Source organism: Marmota marmota, unplaced genomic scaffold (assembly GCF_001458135.2).
Source record: "Marmota marmota marmota unplaced genomic scaffold, marMar, whole genome shotgun sequence".
NCBI lineage: Eukaryota > Metazoa > Chordata > Mammalia > Rodentia > Sciuridae > Marmota > Marmota marmota.
In genome coordinates this window covers 6,116,404-6,131,131 of record NW_026000243.1, presented here as the reverse complement: position 1 = coordinate 6,131,131, position 14,728 = coordinate 6,116,404, and the positions used below count along the sequence as shown (strand labels likewise).

Here is a 14,728-nt window from a genome sequence, read left to right as displayed (position 1 = left end):
GGAGGGGGGATGGTGGAGGATGGGAAAGGCAGCGGAGCACAACAGACACTGGTATGGCAATATGTAAATCAATGGATGTGTAACTGATGTGATTCTGCAATCTGTGTATGGGGTGAAGGTGGGAGTTCATAACCCACTTGAATCAAAGTGTGGAATATGATATGTCAAGAAATTTGTAATGTTTTGAACAACCAACAATAAAAAATTAAAAATAAATAAATAAATAAATAAATAAATAAATATTAAAAAAAAAAGTGAATGGAAACCCACCTTCATTTGGACTCTGCTTTTGGGTATCTAGGTCACAGAGCCTTAGGCAGTGGGAGGGTCTGAGGTGTGACAGGTGCGCAGCCAGACGCAGTGAGTGTGCTGCCCAGGATTTCCTGTCTTACCTTGTCTGTAATGAAGCCAGCACCATAACCTACCTCTGGTGTAGCAGCCACATATCTGAGTGTGCATCAGCAGAGCTGAACTACCTGAATATTGATGTTCTTTATCCCATGACCTGAGGATTAAAATTTTAAATACAAGATGGAGATGGAAAGTGAGAGTAGTACCTCAGGAGATGACAGTGTCTTTTGGTTGGATTCTGAAGTTATAACTCAACTGACAGATGGTGAAGAAGGAGAAAGGGAAGAGATTTTCAGGTAATTAGAAATTTGTTTTTCTCACTCTCTTGTTTTCATTGTTTGTCCCTCTGCCTGCCCCCCTCTTATCCATCTTCTGCATTTTAGTCTGTTTTTCAGTAAGACTTTCCTTTCTTTGGGGAAGGCTTGGGGTGACGGGGACAGGTTTCAAGTTGTATCTAGCATTCCTCATTCCATAACTTGCCCTGAGCTTGTAAAATGCATTTTCAATGACTTGTTAGAACACCAGGAAGAGAAGGTGTTAGACAGGTTTTGTAGTAGCATTTCAGGAATTTCAAGTAGAGACTCATAATGAACTACTACCCTTTCCTATGTCTGATTTGTATCTAATACATTTGATCTGAATTTGTATCTAATAGACTTTTCATCAACTTTTTCTTAGAGTGTGTTCCTGTGTGTATGTGTGTGTGTCTGCCTGCTGGAGGTTGTTGTCTTTTGTGTATATGTGAAACATTTTGATTAAGTAAAATTTGGTTTTTATGGTTTTGATCCTTACTCCTTTCTCTGACCTGATATCTTACTCCCTTATTACTCTACTCCCAAGTCTTTCTGTATTTTTTTTTAAACTCTCTTGTAGTAATTTACAATTAAAGTTTTCAAGTATACCTCCTGGGTAAGCAGCCCTCAGAGTTTAGTGGCATTGTTTAGCAAAGAGGTCTTACCATCTTATAGAAACAGTGCCAGTTTATTATTTCTGTTGTACTATTATAGTATTTAGGAGGCAATATTCTTGCTCTTCTTTTTCATACTTGATGCTTTCGGAGGCATTAAAAAAATCTCTGGATGAAATTTAAGTTTGTGCTACATATTATCACTACCACCCAAGTGGGCAATTAAAAATCTTTTACAATTTTATGATGACTGCTTGGGGTATGATTTTCATCACATATTGTCTTTATGTTTATTGTTCAAAAAGAGTCTCATGTTCAAGGATTACTTAATCCAGAGTTTATCTTTTAAAGTCTGTTTTTAATGATAGGATGGATTAAATATTAGGACCTCTTGGTAACCACATTGAATTTGTTAATTAAGGGTTAAAATAAACGAGAAGTCTATTTAAAAATTTAAAAGAATAAATTAATGTTCAAAGTATGAAAGTGAATTGTTTCATTAGCACATTTTTTGTCTCAGTGTTCTTATTCTCCCATAATTTCATTAAACCTTTCATATTTGATCAAATCTTGAATCTTCCAAGATGTTCTGATGTTACACATGATCCTCATTTTTAATATGGTCTCTCACTAGCAGTATTTGTTTGTTTTATTTGTATTGAAACTGTTTAACCTGATTTGTTTAAGTTATTTTGGGATATTTGTCAAAGGAAAAAACAACTTGGAACTTTATTGCTGCTTTACAACAGATTTGGTACTGTAATGCTAGATTTATGTGTGAAGCACCTTCAGTGTCTTTGGGATTTTCTTTTGACACTTAAAAGCAAATCTGTGTAAGATTGAGTTTGTCTTTTCCTGGGGAATATGTAACAGCATATTCATTCTGAGAAACTGAGCTAGCATTTGCATTGTTTTAGGGAAATTATGATACCAAAGGAATTTCTATTTTGTTTACAATTATATTTCCTACCACCATAACTCTCCCAAACCGAATATGTCTTTGAGATTTGATCTTATTTTATGTACAAATGCCAGAAAGAGATGTGGGTGAAGCGTGATTTCATGCAGTGTTTCTCACCTATTCAGCAGTAAGGCACGAGGAAATGTGGCTGTAGAGGGCTTTCACAACATCTACAGTAGGTCCTGTAGAAATGCACAACAGAAAAAATGCACGTGGGTGTAGAGGGTGAAGAGTTGGATAGGAGGAGCTGCATTTGTAACTTGGGAAAACTAAATAGTAAACTCTGTGTTGTGTGAGAGTTGTTTTTATAAAATTATTTTAATTAAAAGATATATAACAGAATTTTAATGTGTCTTTAAAATTTGTGCTAGTTACCTATTAATTCAAACTGTTACGTTGGTTGTATTTGTACACATGCACATGTGTGCACTCACACAGTTAATGAGATGAGGGCAAAACATTGTGCACTCTTTCCCCGAATAGCTTCTAAGCTAGGTTTTAAATTTACTCATAGCACCATGTCTCATAGCTAGGAGAGGGAAGTCATCCTGCACATAGAAGGTAGGTTCCTGTAGTGCCAGCCTCCACTGCTTTGGGAGGAAGTATATTGTTCTTTAGTTAATATTTGTCCATTAGCTTTTAGAATATCTTTTATTTTTGGACATAATTGAAGGAAAAGATATTCTTATTTCTAGCACTGTAAGACATTGCCTAGTCTCTTTCATGGCAGTCATTCAAAGTTTTACTACTGACTCACAGATATCTCATTTTCTTTTTTTTAATTGATCTTATTTTTTAAATGCACGACAGCAGAATACATTACAATTCTTATTACCCATAAAGAGCACAATTTTTCATATCTCTGTTTGTATATAAAGTATGTTTACACCAATTCATATCTTCATACATGTCCTTTGGATAATGATGTCCATCACATTCCACCATCATTGCTAACCCCCTGCCCCCTCCCTTCCCCTCCCATCCGTCTGCCCTATCTAGAGTTCCTCTATTCCTCCCATGCTGTGATTTCTCACGTTCACTATGAAGTTAATAATCTGTTCTTATCTTATCACTCTGGTAGAATAGTTCTTAGACTATTTAGACTCCTTAGAATGTAATAAGTAGTCTTTAAGAACATTAGAGGATTCCTGTAAACAGGAAGGGGCAATATAAAGCAGAAAATAAAAAAAAGTATTAATTCTTCAAAGGATGAACAATTTCTCCCCTTTTACCCCTCTCCCCACTCCACTACAGAATCTTGCTGAATTGCCCAAAGAGGCCTTGAAATTGTGATCACCCCACATCAGTCTTCCAAGTAGCTAGGTGGTACAGATGTACACCACCACAACTGGCTTAGAAATAAAACCTTTATTTAGGGGTTATTACATGTAATGTCCTAGGCCAAATATGGCAAATACAGTAATTTATCTGTGAGCTGCTTATCAAGCTTATAAAGTAAATATTTTTCTATTTTCCAGATGAGGAATTTATGGCTCCGTGAGTCACATACTTCACATTGTCATAGTAGAGTCAAATTTTAGTTATCTTAGATATTTTAGTTTTTTTTTCTTATTTAGTTTTTAAATTTTGTTCTTTTTAGATATTCATGACAGTAGAGTGTGTTTTGACATATTTTGACATACACAGAATATAACTTATTCCAGTTAGGATCCCAATCTTGTGGTTGTACACAATGTGGAGTTAAGTTGGTCATGGATTCTTATGTGAACAAGGAAAGTTATGTCTGATTCATTCTATTGTCTTTTCTTATTCCCATACCCTCCCTTCCCTTGATTCCTTATTATCTAATCCATTGAGCTTCTATTCTCCCTCTCCCTACACTATCTTGTTATGTGTTAGCATCCACAATATCAGAGAGAACTCACCCTTTGGTTTTTGGTGACTGGCTTATTTCACTTAGCATGATATTCTCTAGTTCTATCCATTTCATGGCAAATGCCATAATCTCATTTTTCTTTATGGCTGAGTAATATTCCATTGTGAATGTCTACCACATTTTCTTTATCCATTCATCTGTTGTAGGGCACCTAGGTTGGTTCCATAGCTTGATATCTTGGTTTTGAAATTCTTTCTTTGAGGCTTTTCTTTGCACAGTGATGTATAGAATATGTTGATAACATTAAAGTCATGAACACAATATTGCCTTAATTTTAAAGATTCAATTTCTAGGCCTGATGCCTAATATCATTAAGTTTATAATATCATCTTGTTTAATGTTCTTTAATATCATGTTATTGGTTGATGGACAATCTGGCATTTGAAACAGGGATAATATAGTGCATAATTGAACTGTGTTTTTACAATTTGTGTACTTTTAATTTATAGAAGCCCAAATCCCTCAGTCATGTTTTCACTTGTATCTGCTTTTAAGAATCAGTTTTTAGTGAGAAGAGAAACTTCTGATTCCAGTTAAGCTGGATGATTTGGCGATGAGCATGCTTTAAATTTGGGGGGAATTCCTTTAATGGTTTGTAGCATTATGGGACTAATATTTGATGCACTTGATTGACTGAGTTCTTTATTACTTCTCTTCTTACTTGGAATGATGCAACAAGTTAGAAGATACTACCCAATCCAAATAGATAATAAGGGCCTGGAAAATAGTATTAACATTTCTTGTGGCTTCTTGCTTTCCTCTAGGATGATTACTTTAATGGCTAATTCACCTGGAAACTCTGGAAGCTCTTTCATAGTTCCCTGCTTTTATTACTGTGACACTTTTGTCTTCTGCAGAAATTCTTGATTTTGGGATTCCCAACCAGTTTTTATAAGCTTGGGAAAATGGAGAGTTAGTATTAACACTTAACCATGTTAAAAAATATTTATTTATTTATCTAACAGTATCACACCCAGGACCATTGTATGTGGTATTGTTGTTCTTCATGGGCATTTCACTCTTAATAATCAATTATGTACAATGTCAAAAATGGTGTGTACTTTGCCAAGGTTATTTCTTTGCTTTATAACCTTGAAGATAAGATCTTGGAGTTAGTTTAGTTAAATAGTTTTTAGTTGTGTTAAATATTCTTTTAACACACTCAATATAACCTTATTAGTGTTAGAAAAATAATGATTTTAATTGTAATCAACAGAGTTGGATGGGAACATCCCTTAATCTTTGAAAATTTTATGCAGTACTGGAGTTTAGCCATTGGTCTGTCTTTATAATTTGTGAAATAAATCTGTCTTAACCATAAGGCATGCCTGTACAAGACTTTCCTGGTATTTCAGAAATTAAGCCCAGTGGGATGGAGTCCAATGTGGGCCTTTCTTAACATCTGTCTATTTGAGTGTTTGATGTTCAGGAGGGGTCTCGGAGCAGAGCAACTATATTAAACTATATATGAGTTCCTGGTTTATTAAATTGGTTATTTAAATTTAAAACCCTTATAACCTATTTTTCCTTGATCTTTGCATTCAGCTTAAACATTGAAGTTACCCTTAAGTGGTCACTTGTACTTCCAACATCATTAAATTAAAATCTATGACACATATAATTTTTTTAAAGTTATAGTTGGACACAATTTATTTATTTATTTATTTATTTTGCTGAGGATTGAACCCAGTGCCTCGTATAAGTGAGGCAAGTGCTCTGCCGCAGAGCCACAATCCCAGCTCCAAATCTCTGACACATTTGAAGTTCTGTTTATAAATATGACATAGTCTATGTTTTCTTTTTAAAATAAAATTTATCAAGTGACTAGCTTAGTAAGATTATCATCAGAATAAGCAAAACCTTCTTGGAAACTTAATTTTGGAAGTTTTGCTATATGTTTACTTTTCATTGATGATTAATTTTCCCTTTGAATTTTCTCTGTTATTATTTGAAATTAAATAATTCTTCTACTCTATTTTTTTTCTGTTTTAACTCCTTTTTCTCTTCTCTTCCCTTCCTCATCAAATAAGATCTTTAGGATATTTTACTTTCATTAGTTTTCAATTCTGTCCCCCTAAGATGAGACTTTTGAAACTCTTGCTTATTCCCATTCAACCTCACCCCTAGACCTTAGTTTTTTGTTGAGATACTATAGTATTTTCTTTTTATCATTCATTTAGATATAATTATGTATATCATCATTCAGCACTTATTAATATTTCTTCTTATCCTCAGTACATCCTATCTTAAGGTGTCTGTTCCAGAACATTTGTTACTAGGTTGTTAGTTTGTTGAATATTTTTTGTAGATAAGTTCTGTGGGTGATGTCCTCTGACTTCTTGTATACACTCAAATAGCAATCTATTTCCTCTTTTCCTTCGTGTATTAACTTTACAATGCTCTAACATATTTGAATTGAAAATCATTCTAAAAGGAGAAAAGGTTTATTTTGGCTCAAGGTTTCAGTCCATGGTCTGCTCTTATCAGTCCATGGACTGCTTTTTCAGCCCATGACCTGCTGCTTTTGGGCCAGTGATGAGGAAGTACATCATGGTGGGGAATAAATAGGTGGTGGAAAAGACTGCTCACCTAATGGCAGCTAGGAAGCAAAGAGGAAGACAGGAAGGGCTAGGGGTCTCAATATCTCTTTCAGGCACACACCCAAAGAGACCTAACTTCCTTCTACTGGGCCCAACCTTCTAAAGGTTCTGCCACCTCCCAGTAGTGCCACAGGCTGGGAACAAGTCTTCAATCTGTGGGTCTTTGGGGGATGTTCAAGATACAAGTTAGCAGTTTGTAGCTTGTTCTTTCTGCCTGAATATGTGTAAGCATCTGTTAAATTTATTACATATGTTTTGTCATCCATTTTCAACTGTGAGTTCAGTGATTTTTTTGGTCTATAGAGTCAAATTTTTGTGTTAAAGAAGAAATTTTGTTACTATTAGTAATTTAGTTACTGCCTTCTTTCTATCTATAAAAGTTTTCTCTTTGTGGAACCTCTTTTTTTTTTCCTTATTAGGTCTCCATAATCCTTCCTTTCTTAATAAATTTCTCTTTACATTTTTATTTTGTGGTTTGAAGTGTTTTTGTACTTGTTTCCTTCCCTTCTTCCTTCCTTTGTCTACACTGAGGATTGAACCCAAAAGTGCTTAACCACTGAGCCATATCCCCATCTCTTTTTATTTTTTAAATTAAAAACAAAATTTGAGACAGGGTCTTACTGAGTTGCTTAGGGCCTTGCTCCATCTTCTTTTTGAACCTTCTAAATTCAAATAGAATAGTCATTTTTAAGGCTTCTTCATATTTGGATCTATCTATCTATCTATCTATCTATCTATCTATCTATCTATCTAATAAATTTAGGGTTGTTTTTTTTTAGCTTTCAGTGTACTTTATTCATTCAGTGTTCATGTTCTGTTTGTTCTGACTGACCAGAGCATGTGCTTTTAACTGCTGAATAAAACATACTTGCACTCTGTGCCCCCTGTCCCATGTTTTCTTCATAATCCCATGTTATATAATAGCTTCCGCCTTGCTTCTTTTAGATACACGCATCTTCCTTAGAACCCTTAGTTGCCAGTCAGATTTCTTTAAAGAGTAATTTCCCAGTTGTTATTAATACCTTGCAAACAAGCTTCTTTTTTATTGTGGGGAGGATTGAGGTGTAACCTACTTGAACCTCTGTTTTTCTTTATTGGTTTACATGATCCCTGCTTGCTTTTAGTCTTCCAGAAGTTTATCAGTCTTTGGTTTCCTGAGGCCAGCCATACCATTCTATTAGGGATTCATTTTCCCTTTTTTAAACCTTACTAATTTTTCAGAGATGTGGAAGAGAGAGTTGTCTTGGGATGGAAGTTTCATTGCTGAGTTTTTTCTGGCACCTGAGATGAAAATTCTCTGAAGGAAATATTCTGTGAGGCAGAATCTTAATATAATTCCTGTCTGGTGGGTCTCTAGGGAGGTGAGTGGCTGCTATGTGGTCCTTTTCAGGCTGGAAAGTAGAATCTTCTAGGAAAAATGGTCTACTACCTCAGACAGTGACTGAGAAGTGGCAGTGCAAAACAGGGCTAATCTCAGTGTATTGAGCAATAATCAGTTAGAAGATATACTAGAAAAAAAATGTGCCAAACCAAAAAGATAAAATGTCAGAAATACAATTAAAAAGGATCTTTAAAATCTATTTAAAAAATAAAGGAAATTCTTACTAAAGAACATACAAGAAGTCAGGAACAAATGAAAAATATACCTTTTTCAGAGCTAAAACTATGCAGCACGATAATGATACTAGTTCAAGCTAATTTGAATTTTTCAGGTGATAATAAGAATGCTTTTTTTAAAAACTAGATGATTCATCTTGAAATAAATTGATAGAAGTAAAGAAAAGAAATTGAGGGTAGGGATAGAGGACTTTGTGGGATAAAGTCACAGTAATTAAAATCTGTGGTGCCAGGACATGAGGAGAAGTCACTTTGGGTAGGATGGAAAGCACACACATACCCACATTCATAGGAAAATTTAGCTGTGGTACAGTGAGCTTCCCTAAACCAGTGGAAACATTAAGTACTATTCATTAAATGAAGGCAGGGGGAGATTGGATATACATCTGTGGAAAATAAATAAACCTAGAATTCTACCTCATACCTAGGACAAATGATAAATGATCAGAGATTTAAGTGTATTAAATGACACCAAAACATTTTAAATATAAAACTTGGGAAAATGGAGAATTTAAAAAATTTATATCATATTACACATACATGTGTGTGTATGTGTGTGTGTGTGTGTGTGTGTATTTTTTCATAGTATTGGGGATTGAAAATAAAAGAGTTGAGGATGTAGCTCAGTGATACAGTACCCCTGGGTTCAATCCCTAATATCACAGAAAACAACAACAACAACAATAACAACAACAACAAAACACCCCAAACTAACAAAACAGCTCTCCATGTTGATGGAAAATTCTACAGGAAATATTAGAAAGAAGCAAGGCTCACAAGAGTACGTAAACACAATAAGGAGTAGCATATTTGCACATTGTTTTTAGACTTTTCTTTGTATTGATATTTTCTTTCATATATGAGTAATTTAAAATTCTTAAAGAGTATAAGGAACTGATTACTGTGGGAGAAGGTAATTTAATGGGTAGGACAAGGACAGATTGAAGATTATGATGTGATGAAATTTTTTTATACTGTATACCTTCTCATATCTTTTAGATTTTTGTTGCTAAAATTGTAATGCCTACTAAGAATTATAGTATATCAGATATTTTCAGTTCAAAGTGACCAAAATGCACTTCCAACTGACTTCAGCAAACTTTTTTGTCTTTTCACCACAAATACAGCTGTCCCCAGTGTTATAAGTCCTGTTTCTTTATTTTCTAGGAATACTGGAAATATTAGGTTTATGTAAAACCTTATTAACCAGTATTAACTAGCCAGAACAGAGCACCTATATTTTAAAACTCTTAGCAGTCTAATTATTAACATATTCTGAAGTTAGCATATTAGTAGATTACATTCTATGATGCCAGGTAATGGCTTTTATCAGCTACAAATACACTGACACACACAGAAACTTTGCAGCTTGAGTTTTACTACTTCAATCACAGGCAAAACCAGCAGATAACACCAAGCTCACCAAGTTGGCCATATTGCAAAGAGCTATTCCTCTGACACTCTTTATGAAGTCCAAAAGTGACTAACAAACCAAACTCTCTATTGTCTCTGACAGAACCAATGCCTGTATGTATCTGCCAAGCCTCAGACTCTAAACCAGACTTTGACTCATTGTTGCCACCAGTGGGAAATAGCTTATTGCCACAACTGTCACAGGAGCAGAAGCACACTTGATAAAGAACAAGAAATACACAAAACACAGAATGGGAGAATAAAAAAGAGGAAGGTACAATTTTATTGCTGCTTGTAATTTGCTCCAAAGATTAAGAAAAGATGTGCCTGGGATGTATAGTCATTGAGATATAATTCTGGGCAATGTGGTGTATTTCTTCAAAAGGGAATTCACTTGGATATCTCTGTGGAATGTCAAAACTGTCAAGTATAAGTTTTTAAAAGACACGAACCAGAATCTCATACAAATAAAATGAATGTGTGTCAAAGATTCAATTGTTTAAGTAATTTTTTAACAGGAGAAGCTGCAAGATGGAAAGGACCATGATCTTTGTATTTGAGGGAAGTGTTTTTTGTTTTTTTTTTCTGTTTGATTCAATATATCCACCAGGTTCAAGTATGAAGATATTTTATATTAAAGTCTTATAAAAATGTATTTGAAACTACAGGACCAATATTTGTCTTTAATTATAAAAGCATACAACAAAAGTTTTTATGGAGTTGATTCATTATTTCATGGCACAGTAATATATAAACATATTTTTATAACTATTAAACTAATGTGTAGCATTTACCAATAAACTTTTACTTTACACTTATTGAAGTATAACTTGCATATAATAAAGTCTACCAATTATAAATGTACAGCTTGGTAAATTTATACATATGTATGTACCCAAGTATAAACCCAAGTAGTAACAACACAACACAATTTAGATAATTTTTCTAGCCTGCCACAAAACCTTTGTCCCTCCTAGTTAGTACCTCTCTCAAACCATTATTCTGACTTCTGTTATGATCATTAATTTTGCCTATTCTTGAACTTTATGTAAATAAAATTATAGCACATACTTATGTCTGGCTTCTGTTGCTCTATATCTATGAAATTTAGCTACTTATTAAAAGACAGCAATAATTCTGTATATTTTGTGAAGAATAGTAAAAGTTAGGTATTGTTGATGGACATATTTGTTACTATAATAAGTAATTGCATGTACTACTAAGAATATGTTTCATTCTTTTTCCATATTGACTAGATAATCAGTGATCTTGCTAAATTATCTTATCAATTCTGTTGTTTGTAAAGTCTTAGGTTGTCTGTGTACAAATCATGTTATCTTTAAATAATGAGAATTTTTATTTTTCCTATTGCATTTTTATGCCCTTTATTTTTCTTTTCCTTGTTTTTTTTTTTTTTTTTTTTAAACTTAGTAGGACCTTAAGTACAATGTTGTGGAAGACATTCTTTTCTTATTCATGATCTCAGTTGTAAAGCATTCAGCATTTCACTTTTAAATATGTTAACTATGTTCTTAAAGTAATGTCCATTAAAATACTTTTAAAATTCATTCACAGTGGGCTGGGGATGTGGCTCAAGTGGTAGCGCGCTCGCCTGGCATGTGTGCGGCCCAGGTTCGATCCTCAGCACCACATACAAGCAAAGATGTTGTGTCCGCCGAAAACTAAAAAATAAATATTAAAAAAAATTCTCTCTCTTTAAAAAAAATTCATTCACAGGTATTAAATCTTACCTATTGAAATGATATGTAATTTTTTTCATTTTTAATAGTGTGGTCAATTACAAGGATTGATTTTAGAAAGTTAAGCCAACTTGCATTTTTGACCAAAACGCACAGGGTCAATATATATCCTTTTTGAATATTACTGAGTTTGATTTGTTAATATTTTGCTTAGGAGTTTTTTTTTTAAGCTATGTTCATGATACCAAGCTGCAATTTTCTTTCCTAGTAATATCTTTATCAACTTTCATTATAATGATTGGCTTGCTACTTTAGACAGCCTTTTGACGCTATGACCACAATATCCAATAAGAACAGTTCAGAGAAGGAAAAGTTTATTTGAGTCTCATGGTTTCAGAGGTACCAGGTCCATAGAAGCCAACTCTTATGCTCTTGGCTCAAGGTGAGGCAGCACATCATAGGGTTAAGTGCCCAGTGGAGGAAAACTCCTCAGCTTTTAGTGGTATAAGAAAGTGGAGAGGGGAAAGGGGCTGCAGGGAAGATGTACCCTTCCAGGGCATGCCCCCAGTGACCCAACTCCTCCAGCCACACCCCACCCGCCTATAGTTATCACTCAGTCCATTCAAATAAGGATGATTAGGTCACAACTTGCATAATCCAATCATTTTACATCTAAATATTGCTGCATTAGCAGGAGCTTTTAGGGGACAGTTCAAATCCAAACCATAACACTTGGCTTCATTGAATGGGTTGATAAGTATTTATTTTTATGTTCCAGAAGGATTTATATAAGAATTTTAATTTTTATTCCTTGAATGTTTTAAACAGTTCATTAGTGAATCCAGTTGGGCTTGGAGTTTTCTTACAGGTTTAATTTTTTTCATAGTTCTGAGAATAAAGTTTTTTTGTTTTGTTTCTTGTTTCAGTTTTAGTGAGTTGTGTTCTTCAGGTAATTTTTTTATTCTCTACTGCATTGAAGTAAAATTGATCATATAATCCTGAGAATCTTTTTAATGTCCATAGACTGTGTAATCTTTTTACGTCTGTAGACTTTCTAGTTATAACTCTTCTGTTTTTTCTTGATCAGTCTTGTTTAGGGATTACTCATTTTATTAGTCTTTCAAAGAATCAACTTTTGTCTTTCTTTGTTTCCTCTATTGTATATCTGCTATTTCATTATTAATTAAAAATTTTCTTTACATTTTCCTTGAATTAATTTACTATTTTTTCTAGCTTGTTGTCGTGGAAACTTAGTATATTGATTTTTAAATTTGTGTTATTTCCAGTGTTATGCATTTATAGCTATGAATTTTGCTCTAAATAGTGCTTTAGGTGTATCCCACACATTTGTATCTGTTCTATTTTCAGTATCATTCAGATAAAAATATTTTCTCATTTCCATTGTGATATCATATATTTGATATGAGTAATTCAGAATTGTGTTTCTTGAGTTCTAGACATTGGGAACATATCTAGTTGTCTTCTAGTACTTGATTTTTTAGTGTGATTCTGTGATTGTTACAAAGTATGTAATTCATAGTTTAAATTCTTTGTATTTGTTGAGAGTTGCATTGTCTGGCATTTAATCTCTTTAATGTTTTATGTGAGCTTGAAAGAATGTGCATTCTCTAGTTGTTGGATTTAATGTTCTATTGGAATTTTTGAAATTGGAAAATTGTTTGTATCTATATATCATGATTGTTTTTGCTTATTCTACCAGTTACTGAGAAGGGTTTGTTAAAATTGTCAGCTGTGAGTATGGATTTATCTACTTTTCGTTCTTTCAAATTTTGCTTTATGTATTTTAAAAACCATTATTTGTTGCAGTACTGGGGATTGAATCCAGGGCCTCACATATTAGATGAGTGAGGGGCTTCCCAGTCCTTTATTTTGAGACAGGGTTCTCACTAAGTTGCCCAAGCTGCCCTTAAACTTGTGATCCTTCTGCCTCAGCCTCCTGAGGGGAGTAGCTGGGATTACAGGAATGTGCTACCATGCCTGGGTCCTTTCTTTTAAAAATACTTCTTTTGTCTCTGTCTCTATTTCAATATCTCTCATTTATTTCTGAGTCAACAATTTTGACATGTGAGACGTTTTATTTAGTTACTTTTATGTTGTCTTGTACAGTTTTTCTCCTTTTTTCTTTTTATAGTTCAGTATAATTATTTTCTACTCTATTCCAATTTACTAACCTCCCTTTAACCATGTCCATTTAACTCTATCTAGTGAGTTAATTTCAGATAATTTTCAGTCTTAGAATGAACATTTGTTTTTAACAGATTCCAATTCTCTTGTTGAAATTCTTCATCTTTTTATCTCTTTTTACTGATTTTCATATTTTTAAATCTATTTTTCTCTTTCATTTTATTGAATGTGTAAATCATAAATGTTTTAAATTTAACTGAAATCTTATTACCAGTTTGTGTATCTCTCTTTCCCCTTGCTTTTTGCCCTGGCAAGTAATTACTTGTAATCCATCTGATCTTGGAGAGGGCTTTCTTTCTATAGAGCAGAGGCTAGTTGGTTGCCCACCCTGAAACTTCACTTATATGATGTATTCTAGAAAATTATGATTGTTGCCTTTTCTTCTTGTTGGACTGGTGTGGTTCTGTTTATAGCTTAGTACATCATAATAGAAGCTACATTATAAGTAATACAAGTAACAATAAGTGTTGGTGAGGATGTGGGGAGAAAGGTATTGTCATACATTGTTGGTGGGACTGCAAATTGGTGTAACCACTATGGAAAGCAGTATGGAGATTCCTTAGAAAGCTTGGATGCAGTTTTCCCACTCCTCTGTCTATACCAAAGGACCTAAAATGAGCATACTACAGTGACACAGCCACATCCATGTTTATAGTTAAAACTCACAATAGCCAAGCTATGGAAACAAGCTCGGTGTCCTTCAACAGATGAATGGATAAAGAAAATGTGGTATATAGAAACATGGGATATTACTCAACCATAAAGAAGAATGAAATTATGGCATTTACCAGGAAATGAATGAAACTAGAAAATATCATGCTAAGTGAAATAAACCAATCCCAGAAACCAAAGGCCAAAAATTCTCTCTGATTTGTGGATACTAACCCCAAACAAGGGAGGCCGAGGAGGGGAATAATAGAAATCCTTGGGACTAGACAAAGGGAAATGAAGGGAGGAATAGAAAAGGCTGTAGAATGAATTGGATATAACTTTCCTAGTCTTGTATTTGTATACATGACCAGGGTAACTCCGCATCATGTACAACCACAGAATGGAACCTAAATAGAATAAGTTATA

At 33.9% G+C, this 14,728-nt stretch overlaps 1 protein-coding gene across 6 annotated transcripts in view; it reads left to right on the top strand.

Annotated features, from left to right (window-relative positions):
• Arhgap32 (Rho GTPase activating protein 32) overlaps nt 1–14,728 on the top strand; it is a 296,976-nt gene that overhangs the window by 114,354 nt on the left and 167,894 nt on the right. For 2 of the 6 annotated variants that reach the window (XM_015499037.2, XM_048796184.1), the window contains exon 1: nt 244–647. The exons of 3 other annotated variants lie outside the window; for them this stretch is intronic. In XM_015499037.2, coding sequence (XP_015354523.2) covers nt 532–647 — 116 coding nt within the window. In that variant the 5' untranslated portion in view covers nt 244–531. Of the gene's footprint in view, nt 1–243; nt 648–9,849; nt 10,021–14,728 lie in introns of those variants that run through there. One more of the 6 variants, XM_048796185.1, reaches the window with a different exon arrangement.